This window comes from Pipistrellus kuhlii, unplaced genomic scaffold (genome assembly GCF_014108245.1).
Source record: "Pipistrellus kuhlii isolate mPipKuh1 unplaced genomic scaffold, mPipKuh1.p scaffold_m20_p_152, whole genome shotgun sequence".
Lineage (NCBI taxonomy): Eukaryota > Metazoa > Chordata > Mammalia > Chiroptera > Vespertilionidae > Pipistrellus > Pipistrellus kuhlii.
In genome coordinates this window covers 47,898-63,745 of record NW_023425463.1, presented here as the reverse complement: position 1 = coordinate 63,745, position 15,848 = coordinate 47,898, and the positions used below count along the sequence as shown (strand labels likewise).

General features: G+C 60.0%; 1 protein-coding gene and 1 long non-coding RNA gene across 6 annotated transcripts in view; one reads left to right on the top strand and one right to left on the bottom strand.

The window, feature by feature from the left end:
* PPP1R37 (protein phosphatase 1 regulatory subunit 37) overlaps positions 1 to 12,176 on the top strand; it is a 38,255-nt gene extending 26,079 nt beyond the window's left edge. The window contains exons 2-13 of one of the 5 annotated variants that reach the window (XM_036439410.2): positions 5,042 to 5,139; positions 6,460 to 6,505; positions 6,724 to 6,875; positions 7,633 to 7,752; positions 8,096 to 8,246; positions 8,350 to 8,505; positions 9,413 to 9,525; positions 9,858 to 10,029; positions 10,118 to 10,284; positions 10,412 to 11,141; positions 11,389 to 11,479; positions 11,553 to 12,176. In XM_036439410.2, coding sequence (XP_036295303.1) covers positions 5,042 to 5,139; positions 6,460 to 6,505; positions 6,724 to 6,875; positions 7,633 to 7,752; positions 8,096 to 8,246; positions 8,350 to 8,505; positions 9,413 to 9,525; positions 9,858 to 10,029; positions 10,118 to 10,284; positions 10,412 to 11,141; positions 11,389 to 11,471 — 1,988 coding nt within the window. In that variant the 3' untranslated portion in view covers positions 11,472 to 11,479; positions 11,553 to 12,176. The remainder of the gene's footprint in view (positions 1 to 5,041; positions 5,140 to 6,459; positions 6,506 to 6,723; positions 6,876 to 7,632; positions 7,753 to 8,095; positions 8,247 to 8,349; positions 8,506 to 9,412; positions 9,526 to 9,857; positions 10,030 to 10,117; positions 10,285 to 10,411; positions 11,142 to 11,388; positions 11,480 to 11,552) is intronic. The other 4 variants (XM_036439412.2, XM_036439411.2, XM_036439413.2 and 1 more) reach the window with 4 other exon arrangements.
* Positions 7,145 to 7,634, bottom strand: LOC118719704. Its single transcript, XR_004988245.2, has 2 exons — positions 7,319 to 7,634; positions 7,145 to 7,254 (listed from the first exon to the last, which is right to left on the bottom strand). It is a non-coding gene; the product is annotated as an uncharacterized LOC118719704 (long non-coding RNA).
* Positions 12,177 to 15,848: the final 3,672 nt, after the last annotated feature.

Genomic DNA, 15,848 nt, shown 5'->3' with positions numbered 1-15,848 from the left:
CCCAGGCCTCTGCACTGCTGGTTGTCCCCTGCTTACTGCCCCAATACAGACCTTCCCCGGGTTTCCCGGTGCCCACTGCATCACATCACAGAGCAGCAAGTGTGTGCGGGGCCGCCTGGCACAGCGCGAGTGCTGCCAAGATGCTGCGTGTTACTTCTCTGAAAGCTGCACTGCTGCTTTCTTACCGTTTCTTCTTAAATTGTTTATTTTAAAATATTTTATCTCATTCCCAAAGGATAACGTGTAGAATGCTGGTTTTGCTATGGTAGTTCATTTTTCTTAATACATGAATGGAACACACACATCACGATTACTACATTCCAACCCTCGTATGCCCCCGCTGGTGACAGGCAAGCTTGGGACGGGCTCCTGATGCTGTTGGGGATGTCGAGACAGGGCGGGGTGCACCCGGGCTGCCATCCCATTCTGCAGTAGACTGACTGAGCCCACTTCTGTCCCTTTAGTGTCTGTTCCCAGCCCTGCCCCCACCTCCAAATGTGCCTCAGGTCTCCAAGGAAAGCGAAAAGATGCAGTTCTCATTCTTGTCAGCAGGGGGCACCAAGACCCTTCTCTGAGTGTCTACCCCTCCTACCACTGCCCTCCTTCTGAAGAAGTGAGGGGCAGGGCTAGTCTCCTGAGTTCTGGCTGTAACTTTTTGGGAGGCTGTGCCTCCATCCAAACCCGGTAGATGGCTGAAGAGATGGTCGATGGCAGCCGTGGGTGGTGTGGAGGCAGCCAGGTTGGAGACTGGGTCTTTAGCTCACCAAGAGGCTCTTTGAGGACTTTGGGCGGCAGAGGGGAAACTTGGCTCAGTCTGGGAAGTCAGGGAGGACTTCATGGAAGAAGGGATATCAGAGCAAAGCACCTCCAGGACCAGTCGCAGTTTGAGGGGTTGACTAGGCAGCGCTTGTTCCCTGCAGACTGTCTGGGATGCTGAGACCTGCTAGTAATGGCCCTCCAAATGCCCGGCCCCTACTTTGGGATCCCTTCTTAGAGTGATGATTTTCAAAGGCAAAAAAAATAAAAGTATTGCAGAGGATACCAGTTAAAATTCAGTTAGCTAAGTTTTTTAAAATTTCAATTTGGTATTTATGTTCTTCCTTATTGACCCATGAAATAGCAAGTGATGAACATTCTACAGTTGCAGTAATATGTGGAAATATTGGTCATGTGTATTGATGACAGTCACAGGGTCTATCGCAATAAGGAAATGCTAACTTTCACGTTAGTGCAGTTATTGAAAGCAAAGAGACCGTTTTCCCCACTCAAGGTCATAGACGCCCTGAGGGTCATGGACCCTGCTTGGCTGGGTCCCATGCAGCTGCTCGAGTCCCAAGGGCTGCCTTCCAGTAGGGCCAGCTCCTGTTTTCCAGAGCTGGGCGCCGAGTACCTGGCAGAGAGCGCCCTCCCCTGGTCTGCGGGAGGACAGCTGGCACCCCGAGGCGGAAGTGAGGGGCAGAGGACAGGCTGGGTATCTGCTGACTTTCTACTCCAGCACAGTAGTTGCAGCCCCCCACCCAATAGAGAGTTCTGGAACCTCTGTTCCCCTCTGTCCTGCCCGCTGCCCGCCGGTGGGGAGGAGCTTTCCTCTCCTGGACCTCGGCTTCCTGCCCTAGGAACCCGGTAGTGATCAGCGAGCGCACTGCCTGGAGGAGAGGCCGCTTTCCTGGAACCCCTGCCGGGCTCCCGCTGGCCCAGTGCCTGGCCGGGGTGAGGGAACCTGGAAGGGCTGCGGAGGCCCACATCCTGTCTCCCCCCCCGCCACACACACACACACCCGCTCCATTCTGCTGGCCCCAGGAGCTCTTTCCTTTAAAAAAAAAAAAAGTTTTTATTGATTTTAGAGAGAGAGAAACATTAATCAGCTGCCTCCTATGCACACTCACCCCTCCCCCCCAAGGGGGATTGAGCCTGCAACTCAGCCATGTGCCCTGACCAGGAATCGAATCAGTGACCTCTTGGTGCATGGGACGACACTCAACCAACTGAGCCACACCAGCCGGCGACCTCAAGAGCCTTATACACCAGCCTGACCCTTTCCCTCCCCAGCTCAGAGCCTTAACTTCCTGTCTTTCTGGTCACCTGGGGCAAAATCCAAGATTAATAGCCTAACATGGAAAACAACACAGATGTCTCACTACCTGGTGAAAGGACATCAGACAGTTACTTTATCTCTATATGTAAAAGGCTAATGTGCTAAGTGTCCATCTGGGTAAGGCATCACATAGCAATGCCCAGCTTCCTCTCTCTAGTTGTGGAGGTGTTTTGTTTTTGTTTTTTTTCCGAGTCCAGCATGGAAAAGGAAGGGATCTGGTTGCTGATTAAGAAATTAAAGAGAGAGAGCAAGACGCAGAAATAGATTTATAAAACCAGGAGCCAGGTGGGATGCCATCCTCTCTGATGGGGAGGCAGCAACGGTGCCAACTAAGCCCACACAGCACGTTTATTTTTTTTATTTTTATTTTTAAAATATATTTTATTGATTTTTTTAGAGAGGAAGAGAGAGGGATAGAGAGTTAGAAACATCGATGAGAGAGAATCATCAATCAGCTGCCTCTTGCACCACCCCCTACTGGGGATGTGTCCACAACCAAGGTACATGCCCTTGACCGGAATCGAACCCGGGACCTTTCAGTCCTCAGGCCAACGCTCTATCCACTGAGCCAAACCAGTTTCGGCCACATTTATTTTATATCCCAAATACCAGGAAGTATCACCACAACTTAGGATCAAAGGAGCTTATTTGCATTCTTAAGTAGGCCCTAGCATTACTGGATTTATATACCTAGACCCGCCCCTGCCAGCACCTGGACAAAGGTAAGAAGTCAGAACTGATAACACCCCTGGTTCGACCAGTTGCCTCGGGCTCAGCTGACAACAATTTAAAGAATGTCCATGTGCCTTCCCAGGCGGCCCTCTATACCTAGTCACAGGACATCTCTAAATATAAAAGGCTGATATGCTAAGTGTCCAGGTAAGACGTCACATAGCAACGCCCAGCTTCTCCCTAGCAACCAGCCTCCTTAGAGTTTCTTCAGTCCAGGAACACGACTTGCTTTAAAGTCAGGTGGAAACATTTCACACTGTAACCAAATGTCTGTGAAGCTTTTTTCCGTGCCTCATCTCATTTGATCCTCACAGAAGTCCTGGAGTAGGTAGATAGGAGACTCGGTGGAATCCTATTTTATTTTCATTAGCCAGAAAATGTAGACTTAGAAAGCTTAGAAACTTGACCCCACTGAAAATAAGTAAGAAATGGTGGATCTTGAAAATGACTTCAGGCTTTCTCACTGTACAGAATATAGTCAAACACTGCTGCAGTTACATATTTTACCCTTTGTTCTCCCTGCGTGATCTACAATAATAATCTGCTTCATGTTGATATTTATAGCTGTGCTGCTGACAATTACCTGAAAGAGAAGTTGGGGTGCTTCACTGGGCTGGAAAAGGTTTAGCTACGTCAGAAAGCAGGTCTAATTAAGCAAGTTTGTTCTATATCTATAAAAGGCTAAGTTGACTCGCACGTGTGTGTGTGTGTGTGTTTAATGTTTTTATTTTAAATTTATTTTTACAGAGTGGAAGGGGAAGGGATAGAGAGTTAGAAATATCGATGAGAGAGAAACATTGATCAGCTGCCTCCTGCATACCTCCTACTGGAGATGTGCCTGCACCTAGGTACATGTCCTTGACTAGAATTGAACCTGGGACCCTCCAATCTGCAGGCCAATGCTCTATCAACTAAGCAACACCAGCCAGGGTTTATTTTTATTGATTTCAGAGAGAAAGGGAGACTGAGAGTTAGAAACATCGAGGTTGAGAGAGAATCATTGATCAACTACCCGCTGCATGCCCCCCACTGGGGATCAAGCCCACAACCCGGGCATGTGCCCTTGACTGGAATCGAATCAGGACCCTTTAGTCTGCAGGCTGAAGCTCTATCCACTGAGCCAAACCATCTAGGATGCACGCATATGTTTCCATCTGTCATTGTTGATCGTGAATTTAGTTGACGCTTCTATTATAGAGAAAGGGCGAATAGCAATTTTTTTTTTTAATTCCAAATTTCAATTGGTTTTCTCACTCATGTAACTTTATTTTTTTAATATATTTTATTGATTTTTCTTACAGAGAGGAAGGGAGAGAGATAAGAGAGCTAGAAACGTCAATGAGAGAGAAACATGGACCAGCTGCCTCTTGCACACCCCCTACCGGGGATGTGCCCGCAACCAATGTTCATGCTCCTGACCGGAATCGAACGTGGGACCTTTCAGTCCGCAGACCGACGCTCTACCGCTGAGCCAAACCGGCTTCCGCGTGAATAGCGATATTAAAATACTTCTAATTAATTTCCTTTCAGTGTGCACGAATTTGTGCACAGGCCATTAGTTATACCATAAAGGGGCCCAAACTCAAAATTCGTGTAAAAGAAGCCAGAAAGGTCATTCTCCCTTCCCTGTGGTGGTGGGCTCTGGGCTGTGCAGGGGCAGGGTTTGAGAGCTGTGGGGGAAGGTTTTAGTGGTGAAGGTGTTTCAGGACCAGGGATTCTCAGAGGCCACAGCCTCGCCGCAGGAGCTGAGTTTGAAGCTCTGCCCTGTCGCCCACCAGCTGTGACCTTGGGCGAGGTGCCTCCGCTCTGAGCTCGGCTTCTTTGCAGGCTGGAGGACCGATCCATTGTCATGCAGAAAACAAACCATCACACACCTGCTCTAGGCCTGGCCCTGGGCTGGACAAGTTGGGCCAGACCTGTCCTTGTGGGGCTCCAAGTTAGGTGGGGGGGCAGCTGACAAGTAGAACATGGAGAGATATTAGATGTGTACTGTTTGTGTGGAATTGCTCAGGGAGCCCTGGGGAAGTGTGGACGGTGGGGTGACTTGGTTTGGGGGCACCTTTCTAGGACAGCAGGGGCCCTCGGCGGGGCAACAGAGCTCAGTGGGCTGTTGGGAGGGGAAGGGGGCCGGCAGAGGCCTGGGGCCAGTGGGAAAGGGGTGTGAGAGACCCCAGAACATGGAGAGTCACAGTCTGGGGTCCTCTGTGCTCGCAGCCCAGAACGTAACCGTGGACGAGGTCATCAGCGCTTACAAGCAGGCCTGCCAGAAGCTGAACTGCAGACAGATCCCCAAGCTCCTGCGGCAGCTCCAGGTATGCAGGCAGGGGAGGGGCCCCCCCTCCTAGCAGCCTCTGGGCTCTGTTGTCTGCCCCGGCGGAGAGGCCGCACTGGGCACCCGCACTGCCCGCTCACCCAGCACGGCCCTCTGCTCAGAGCGGGCCGCTGCGCTCCCCGAGGCCTCGGGAAGTCCCCGTCAGCTGTGAATGCACTCAGGCTCCTCGTGAGTGCTTGCTCGGTGGGGAATTACGTAAAGTAAGAATTTCAAGTATCTGTCACTCCGCAGAAAAGGTCTGTTCCCCAGGCAGAAAGCCAGACATACAATATTTATTCTTAAAAGCCTGAATTACAAAAGTAACATAAAAAGCAAAATTCACTTCTTCTTGTCCAAGTCCCATTCCCAGGAGTCCCTGCTGCTACAGCTTGGGCTTTGTCCTCTGGCCTCTCCTGGGCGTTTGTAGGACGGCGGTCACTCCGGGCGGGGGGACAGTCTGACTCCTATGGCGAGGGTGTCGCTGTGCCTGGGACATGCGCCCCTCCCCCAGCCTCTCCTGCCGGGCCTCCCATGGCCGCCGGCCGGGCTGAGGTCCGGCCCTGCCATGGCACCCTCCGGAATGCTCCCACGTTTGTGTCTAGGGTTGTTGCTCCCTCAGACAGCGCGGCTGTGAGCAGTCATGCTGGCCCCCGTCCCTGCACACCCGTGTTAGGGGTTCTGTGGAGGATTCCAGAAGGTCTTACTCTCAGGTCCAGGGGAAGATGGCCACTCAGTGTGGCAGCCAGGAATGTGGGCCCTGGAGCCTGGTTCAGGCCAAACCGGCCCTCACCCCCTCGGCAAGGCTGGGCTCAGCCTCTGCCTGCCCCCGGGTCCATCACGGCTCCTCCCTCGGAGCTGATGTGAGTGGAGCCCAGGGAATAGGGCTGGCACCTGTGGGTGGGGCTGGAGCCCAGCCAGGAGCCAGCAAGACGTCCGTGCAGTGCCTGATCCCCTTCCTGAGCTCCCTGCGAGCCAGGCCTGGTGCCTGCCTTCCCCCGGCCTCTTGGGCCTGACCTGTCAGCGATTGCCTCCGGGCCTGCCCCACAGCCTTCGCGCTGGCTGTTCCTCTCCCTGAGAACCTGTCCCAGAGACGCCCAGGGCCCACTCCCTCCCTCCATTCAGCTGGCGTAGGGGGGGCTGCATCCGACCTGCCTCGCTCCAGGTCCGGGTGGGGGCGGCGGGTAAGGAGCTGCCACCTTCTCCGAGCCGCTGTGCCCTCCACACCCACCCCAAGCACTGCCTCGCCTCAGAAAGAGCAGAGCCAGACGAGCTACAAAAGTAAGGTGCTTCCTGCTTAACCCCGTCCGTTCTGCTTTCCCAGGAGTTCACGGACCTCGGGCACCGCATTGACTGTCTGGACCTGAAAGGTGTGTGTCTGGGCGGAGGCGGGAGCCCTCAGGGGTGGCAGGGCCAGCCTTCCCTAGAGGTGGACCGAGGGCAGGGTGAGGTCCTGGGCTGCTTGGGGTCAGAGGGCCCTTCCTCCCTCCCTTGGCCTGGAGCCCCCGTTTGCACACACACCCACACACACACACACACACACAGCAGTGAGCTCACGCATGCACGCCCGGCGCCCATGCCCTCCCAGGTGAAAAGCTGGACTACAAGGCCTGCGAGGCCCTGGAAGAGGTCTTCAAGAGGCTGCAGTTCAAGGTCCTGGACCTGGAGCAGACCAACCTGGACGAAGATGTGAGCATCTGCCACCGCCCTTTCCTGCTTCCGAGCTCCCTGCTCCCAGAGGTTGGGGGCTGGGCTCCGCAGGAGGAGGGGCCCCTTGGACAAGGGCTGGCGGGGCCTCTCGAGGGAAATCCGGTGTGAGCAGAGCGAATGTTGGGGCTCCGGGCAGGGCCAGACCCCCCGAAAGGCAGGGCCTTTGTAAGGAAAGGGAGCCTTGGGGAGCCAGGCCGGAGGGGGGCTGTGGCCACCTGGAGCCTTTCCAGGCGCGTCCTGCCGCCCCCACCCCGTCATAGTGTCTGCAGCGGAAGGAGTTTGAGAAACTTTTTTAAGAAATTGATTTCTATGGAAGGGGGAGGGGAAAGAGAAAGGAACATCAGTGTGAGAGAGATACATTGATCGGTTACCTCTCACATGCACCTTGACCCAGGATCGAACCCACGACCTTCCAGTGCATGGGATGACGCCCTGCCCAGGTATATGTCCTGCCCAGGAATCAAACCCATGACCTTCCGGTACACGGGATGGTGCTCCAACCTACTGAGCCATACCAGCCAGGGCAGGTTTGAGAAACGTCTGGAAGCAGCTTCCCCGACTAGGCCTAGGCATCCTCTCCTCCCCTTGGAGACTTGGGGGTCACCAGGGGCCGGGAGCTGGGCCCCAGGTGTAGAGGACATGGGAGAGCCAGGGGCCGGGGCCAGAGAACTGCGGCAGCCGGGGGCACGTAAGGGCTCTTCGGGGAAATGGAAGGGCCGTGTCAGGAGCAGCGCCTGCCTCCGGACTCCGAGGCTCCCCCTGAGGCTGAGCCCCCGTCTCCCCCCAGGGCGCCTCCGCCCTCTTCGACATGATCGAGTACTACGAGTCAGCCACCCACCTCAACATCTCCTTCAACAAGCACATCGGCACCCGGGGCTGGCAGGCCGCTGCCCACATGATGCGCAAGGTGGGTGCTTCCTGCCCCCTCGCCAGGTCTCCGGGTGGGGGGCTCAGGCATGGAGGGTCCAGGTGCTTTGTCAGGGCACCAGCTCTTTAGGGGTGGTGGCCCCTTCTCTCCTCTCCTTACCCCAATGGAGCCCGTGGAGGCATCCGTGGTCGCCACCCCATGTTACTCGCAGGGAGTCAGCTCCACCCCCGCCTCGCTCGCCCGCGGGACCGCAGGCCAGGCCTGCCGGCACCAGCCCCGGCTGGGAAAGCGGGCGGCCTTGCTGCTCACTGGGACTTGGGGTGGGAGGTCCCCCGGGCAGTGAGGGCGGGCCAGCCTGACCAGCGCTGCTCCTGCCCGTCAGACGAGCTGCCTGCAGTACCTGGATGCCCGCAACACGCCCCTGCTGGACCACTCGGCGCCCTTCGTGGCCCGGGCCCTGCGGATCCGCAGCAGCCTGGCCGTGCTGCACCTGGAGAACGCCAGCCTGTCGGGGCGGCCCCTCGTGCTGCTGGGTGAGCCGGGCCCGGGGCCGGGCGGGGAGTGCGGCCCACTCGGCGGCTGGGGCGGTTGGCCGGGTCCCTGGGCCCGGCCAGTCACCGCCCTCCTCTCCCCCAGCCACAGCCCTGAAGATGAACATGAACCTCCGCGAGCTGTACCTGGCCGACAACAAGCTCAACGGCCTGCAGGACTCCGCCCAGCTGGGCAACCTGCTCAAGTTCAACTGCTCCCTGCAGATCCTGGACCTCCGCAACAACCACGTGCTGGACTCAGGTGTGTGAGCGGCCCCGCCCGCACCCACTGCCCCGCAGGCGCTCCGTGCTGCGGGGCAGCCAGCTCTGCTCTCCTGGGGTCAGAGGTCACAGTGAACCCAGACCACCGCAGGCAGTGAGCGTCAGACTGGGCGGGGGCTACCCCCGGAGGCAGGGGCAGCTCGAGAGGCACTGAACAGACAGTGAAGATAATTACCATCTGGGGAAAGTGCCCCAAAGGAAAGGAATCGAGGTTGTTGGGAGGAAAGGTCAGGCGGGCTCTTCCAGTCGCAGGGAGGGGACCTCTAGGTGGCCCTGGGGGCTGAGAGCACAGCCCGCTGGTGTGCACGCTGGGAGGGTCCCGGCAGAGGGCAGCTGGTTCGAGGCCAGAGCTGTGGTGAGCAGGACGTGGAGGGGAAGGAAGAAGAGGTGTCTGCGAGAGGAATTCAGTCCCCTGGGGGGGGCTGCGTCAGGTTCGCTGTTGGGCAGGGTCCCTGGCCTCAGGGTGAGGAAAGGGGAGGGGCGGGCAGAGTGGGACAGAGGCCAGTGCCTTCCCCCAGGGCAGCCAGGCGCAGACCCATTCACTGACCACCTACCCGGACCAGGCCTGGCGCCTGGCTGGCTCCCAGCCCAGAGGCCTCTGCCCTCGGGAAGCACAGCCCCGGTGGATGGGTGGGGAGCTGAGTGTCCGATGGGAGACGGCTCTGGAAGAAGGAAGTGTGGTGTGGGCTCTGCGGCTGGCCAGAGGCTGCGGGAGGGGTATTCGAGCAGAGCTCAGGAGATAGGGAGGCGTGTTCCTGGCCCAGGGGTCGGAGCTGGGGGTGTGCCTGCCCTGGCAGGGGTGTCGCAGCAGGAGGTGGCAGGCCGAGCAGACCCGGGGGCGGGTGGAGCCCGCACCACCGACCGCACTCACCCGGGGCCTCCGCCAGGTCTGGCCTACATCTGCGAGGGCCTCAAGGAGCAGAGGAAGGGACTGGTGACCCTGGTGCTGTGGAACAACCAGCTCACACACACGGGCATGGCTTTCCTGGGCATGACGCTGGTGAGTCCCCAGGGTGCCCTCCCCGCCCCGCCCAGCACTGTCAGCGTGTCTGTGGGCTCATTCCCGCTCCTCAGCCCCCCTCGCGGTGCCAGCACGATAGCCCATCACAGAGCTCTGCACAAGGTGAAAGGTTTGTTAATGTCTCTGGAAGCCTTCAAACCTCACCGTTACCGAGTTTAAAGCAGGCCCCGGTACAGAGGTCACCCGGTGAGGAACGCTCACTGCGCGGGAGCGGGCAGGCAGAGGCGCAGGGGGCTTCCCGGCCTCCGCAGGAATGTGCTGGCCGCACTGCTGAGGGGGGAGCGGGCAGCCTCTTTCCCGCTGGCCTGAGGGCCTCCTCTCCGTCTGTCCGCACCCCGCAGCCGCACACACAGAGCCTGGAGACGCTGAACCTGGGCCACAACCCCATCGGGAACGAGGGCGTGCGCAACCTCAAGAACGGCCTCATCGGCAACCGCAGCGTGCTGCGCCTCGGCCTGGCCTCCACCAAGCTCACCTGCGAGGGTAGGGCGCGGGGCGGCGGGCCGGGCTGCGGGCGGTGGGCGGCCGGCCGGGCGTGGGCCCATGGCCAGCCCTGCGGTCCCCCTCCCAGGCGCGGTGGCGGTGGCGGAGTTCATCGCCGAGAGCCCCCGCCTCCTGAGACTGGACCTTCGGGAGAACGAGATCAAGACGGGCGGGCTCATGGCACTGTCCTTGGCCCTCAAGGTGAACCACTCCCTGCTGCGCCTGGACCTCGACCGAGAGCCCAAGAAGGAGGCGGTGAGCGGGCCTCCTCTGGGCCTGGCTGTGGCGGGTGAGGGCGGGCTTGGCCGGAGTGACCACAGGACACGCTGCAGGGACAGCCCCCCCCCACCCCGAGCCCTAGCCAGGCCTGCTCTGCCCGCAGGTGAAGAGCTTCATCGAGACGCAGAAGGCGCTGCTCGCCGAGATCCAGAATGGCTGCAAGCGCAACTTCGTGCAGGCGCGGGAGCGGGAGGAGAAGGAGCAGCGGCTGCAGCTGTCGGCCTCCATGCCCGAGATCACCGTCACCGAGCCCCAGCCTGACGAGGAGCCCGGGGACGCGGAGCCCGGCGACGAGCCTGACGCCCAGGCGCAGGAGAACGGGGACCCGGCCCCCGGGCCCGGCCTGGACTCGGACTCAGACTCAGACTCCGAGGGGGAGGAGGAGGATGGGGAGAGGGCTGCAGCCCCTTGCCCCACCCCACTGCCCCCCACGGACTCCCTGGGCCCTGGGGACAGGAGCCCCCCAGGCAGCCCTTCCTCCCCCACCGAGCAGCGCATCTCCATCTCCGTGTCCAGCCCAGGCCGAGGCCACAAAGTGTTCGTGGTGACTCGCGTGGAGAGCCCCCCGGAGAGAGCAGAGCCCCCTGTGCCGCCCTCTCCTCGTCCCCCCTCCCCACCTGCCCTGCCTTCCCCGCCCCCCTCACCTGCCCTGCCACCAGCTGAGGCCGTCAGCACTCGGGACCCGGGGCCATCGGAGCCGGAGCCTCACCCAGAGCCGCTGCAGGCAGGGCCACCCCTGCCCAACGGCCTGAAGCCCGAGTTTGCCCTCGCACTGCCCCCGGAGCCGCCCCCGGGGCCCGAGGCCAAGGCGGGCAGCTGCGGCCTGGAACACGGTGAGAGGGCTCAGGGGCAGGCAGCCCGGGGCCCGCGTGCTGTGTGCCCCCTGCCCGCTAGGGGGCCTCAGCCCTGAAACGGCCCCGGGAGGGACGGCCCCACCTCGCTCCCCAGGCCCGGGGCTCTCCCTGGATCTGATCTCGGGGCCCTGGCTTGGGCTGCCCCGAGGGTCTGGCCTGGGCAGGGCTGGTGGGTCAGGCTGCCATCCCCCACCCGCCTGACGAGGCCGCCCGTTCTCCCCGCCAGAACTGAGCTGCTCCAAGAACGAGAAGGAGCTCGAGGAGCTGCTTCTGGAAGCCAGTCAGGAGTCGGGGCAGGAGACACTGTGACACTTTAGGTGAGACGAGGGCCAGGGGCCTGGGAGCCAGTGTGGGAGGCCCTGGCTCTGACGGGCCCCGATCTCTCCCCAGTTCCTTTTTCCAGCCGGTCTTCTGTGAGCTGAGGCCAGAGCCATGAGAACCTGCTCCCCCTCACCCCAGCCTTCCTGAGGCCCGGACGCCAGGGGTGGGGGCGCCTTTCTGGGGACCCCTACCCCCCACAGAACACTACACGGGTGCAGGAGCTACGGGGTGGCCCTCTCCGTCCTGACTTGAGCACTCCTGTTGGCGCCCAGCCCTCAGCCTCTGGGCCAGAGGAGGGGTCTCCGAGGTCACCAGCCCCAAAGCCGCGGCTTTCCTGGAAGGGCCGGGGGGCCTGAGGCCTGGGCGGCGGTGGGATGCCCCGCCCCCCCCGTGGCACCGGGCACGGGCGGGCGGGCGGGCGGGCGGGCGTGGTGCGACGGTGAGCGTGCTGGTGGTGGTGGACTTGGCAGAGCAGCCCCGGGCGGTGCGGCCGGGCGGGTGGGGACGGGCGCAGAGGATCAGAGCTTTCTTCTGAAGTGCAATAACCTATCAGGGAGCTGCGGGCCAGGGCGCTGGAAGCGGCGCCCGAAGAGGCACTACAACCGGGAGCGGGCGGAAGGGCAGGGGGCGGGGCCCTCCTGTCGGTGCACCTCTGTCCACACCTTTTCTAATAAACCAGAGCGGGGTCCACCTCGTGCCTGTCTGCGCGCTCGTCCCGGCGGGAGTGGACGCGGGGGGCGGGCGGGGCAGACGGCTCCGTCCGGAGCTCCCGCGGGCTGAGTGCCCTGCGCGGTGTCTACTCTGTCCAGCCGCCCTCACGGCCAGGCCGCTCTGCTGGCCTTTCTTCAGAGGGAAAACCCCAAGTATCCTCCAGCTCTAGGCCCAGGGATCGGGGTGATGTGCTCCGTCACCAGCTGTCTGTGCTGGCCCTCGCGGGGGGGGGGGGGGGGGGTGGCGCACAGGCCAGAGCAGCCTGCTCCCGCGGCCGGGCGCGGTGAGGGGCGCCCGGGGCTGGGAGGCCATCCGGGAAATCTGAACTCCACCTTCAGAAAACGAGAGGCGCACTCGGGGGGAGACCTTTGCACCTGCCCCTTTCCTCCCCGCCTGGGATGCTGACGGTGGTGGGTGGAGGCGGTGGGAAACCACAGAATCCCAGTGTCTCCGGCTGGGAGCCCAGGCCGGGCCTCTCCCCGGGGGCTGCTGTCTGTCTTTTCGGCCGTGGGCAGCGGTGTGTGCCCACGGACAGCTGGGGAGAGACCTGCACGGGCCCTGGTTCTGAGCTGCGGGCAGCATCGGCCTCCCGCTGGGCCCCTGTGCTGGGTGTGCGGTGCCTCGGCCCCCTCGGCGAGACGGGCGTGTGCCGTTTGCCCCAAGAGGCTGAGGGCCCACAGGTTGGGTCTGTCAGTGCACACACACACACACCCACACCCCAGTGCAGTGGACTGGGGTCAGTTCTAGCTGTTGCTCAGGAACCAACTCCCACGGGAGCTTTCAGCCCTCAGCAGCCTGGTGGGTGCTCTTCCATCCCCTTTGTGACCTCTGACCTCTCTCCACTCCCAGGCTGGTGACCAACAGGCTGGGCTGCAGTGGGGGTTAGGGGGCTCCGCTCACCTGTCTCAGGTGATGCCTGTGAGGGGCGCCCACGGCCTTGTCCCTGCTCTTTGCTTCCGCTAAGTCAGCTCAGAGTGAGGAACTCGGTCTTTCCAGCCGTCCCAGCCTCCCTCCACACAAAAACATGGGAGGTCCTAACCCTTAGGCGCTCAGAGCGGGACTTTTGGAGACAGAGGCAATCGTTGAAAATGAGGTCACAGGTAAGGCCCTGATCCAAAGTGCCGGGACGCGTAAGGGGAAATTGGGACCAGATGTGCCCGCAGGAAGAGGGTGTGGAGATGGAGGCCCGGAGGATGGCGGCCACAGCCTGGGGGACCTCAGGTCGCCCATGAAGTGCTCGGAGCTGGGAGAGGCCAGGAGGGGCCCCTGCCCTGGCTCTGCTGGCCCCTTGATTTCGCACTTCAGGCCTCAACTGGGAGAGAATGAGCTTCTGTCCTGAGCACCCAGTGGGTGGGCTTGGTGACACGCCCCAGGAGACTAGCAGACCAGCTCCTCGGGGCTCCTGGTTTCCCGGCTTTGGAGTCCTGGGGCACCCCAGCATCGCCATTGCGCGTGAAGGCAGGAGTCTCATGCTGGCTAGACACCATCCAGTCTTAAAGGTACCAGTGCCCTGACCCAGTGTTTGAGGACGGAGGCAGCTCTTCACAAAGTGACAGTGTGGACCCAGGCCCTCTCCGTGGCTCTGCTCCCCCCGGGCCTCAGGGTTCCTGCTCCAGCGGGAGGGGGGGGGGATGAAGGCAAACTGCGGCCTCTTGTTGCCACAGCAGGGAAGGGACACACATCACTTCCACTCCTGGTGTTCTGAGAACTAGCCCCTGGCCTCGCCTGGGAGCAAGCTGCAGCAAAAGCCCCGCACTGTAAAGGGGCGCGGATCCTGGCCGACAGCGGGCCGTCCCTGGCTCACCCACCATCCTATCCTATCGTCTCCCAAACTCCAGCTTGGGCAGGCCCATGGTCAGCGTCTAAGATAAACAGGTACCAGTGTGGCCACTGCCCGGAACCACACAACAGGTCCTCAGTCCCACTCCCAGCCAAGCCTCGTCCTGCCTCCTGCAGCGCCTCACTCCTGATCCCAGTCTGTTCGCTGCCGGGACCCTAGGTCTGGCCAAAGAGCCCACATATGGCTCTTTGGCTCCTTGAGTGTGGCTCTTCCACAAAATACCACAGCCTGGGCGAGTCTGTTTTGAAGAAGTGGCGTTGGGAGAAGTTTAAGTTTAAAAAATTTGGCTCTCCAGCCGGGACCCGTTTGGCTCAATGGATAGAGCGTTGGCTTGTGGACTGAAAGGTCCCGGGTTCGATTCCGGTCAAGGGCATGTACCTTGGTTGCGGGCATATCCCCATTGGGGGGTGTGCAAGAGGCAGCTGATCGATGACTCTCATCGATGTTTCTAACTATCTCCCTTTCTCTCTGTACAAAATCAATAAAATATATTTTTAAAAAATTGGCTCTCCAAAGAAATTTCAGCCAAAACTGGTTTGGCTCAGTGGTAGAGCATAGGTCTGCTGACTAAAAGGTCCCAGGTTCGATTCTGGCAAAGGGCATGTACATTGGTTGCAGGCACATCCCTGATGGGAGGTATGCAGGAGGCAACTGGTCGATGTTTCTCGTTGACATTTCTAGCTCTCTATCCTTCTCCCTTCTTCTCTGTGGAAAATCAATAAAATATACATATTAAAAAAATAAATTTCAATTATTGTACTGTTGATATTTGGCTCTGTTGACTAATGAGTTTGCCGACCACTGCCCTAGGCGGGAAGAAATAGAAGCCCAATCATATTGGCTTAAGGGAGATGGAAGGGTCGGATGCCCTGACCAGTGTGGCTTTGTCCCAGGCACTGAGAGGTCACCAATTCAATTCCGGGTCAAGGCACATGCCCAGGTTGCTGGCTGTTGCAGAAGGTACCTGATTGATGTTTCTCTCATTAATGGTTCTCTCTTCTCCCTTCCCCTTCCTCTCTCTAAAATCAATTTTTACAAAAAAATTTTTAAGAAAGGGAAGGGACATAGAGTGGCTCTGCTCAATATCAAGTCACAGCGACACGGACCTAATGGTGTCACAGGCCCCGTGTTTCTCTCCAGAGGCCTTCGGGGCTGGCTCCCCCTGCCATTGGAAAACCTCCCAGCGGGCCAGGGTGATCCAGGCCAGGACTGCACCAAAGTCCGGCATCGCCTGTGGAGGCACAGGCTGGCTCTGCCCTACGTCCGCTTTGGCACAGTCATTGGCTGGGGCACTGGGGTGTCGTCCCCAGCCTTGGAGATAAGGAACAGCATCAGTACCCGCACCAGGCCGCATGCCCTGGGGGTGGTGCTTTGAAACTTCTAGGCTCCTCCTGGCACTGTCTGCTCAGGGCCCCGGCTTAGAAGTCACACCTGTGGTCCATCCTCCCGACCCCGGACTGGGCGCTGGCTATGTGACCAATGAGGAGAAGGAAACGCGCCATCCTACGTCTCCCACTGGCAGGAGGGGAACGTGCCGGCCAGGCAGAGTCCAGCCCTGAGATAACCCTCCTCTTGACCCGGCTCCGGCTCTCTGTCCTACACACGCCCCAGCTTCGCTCCTCTTCCCTGACCTCATGGACAGTTATTTGTCCGGGGAGGCTGAGCTGCCAGCGATACCTAATGAACTGCGGGGGCCGGAGCCACACTGCAAGTGGAGCAGCCCCCTGAGGTCACCTCAGACACTGCCCTGCCCACCGAGGTGCAGGCTTGGGGCTGGGGACTAGGACCCGGATCCCCGAGGCCTGGGTGTTCTC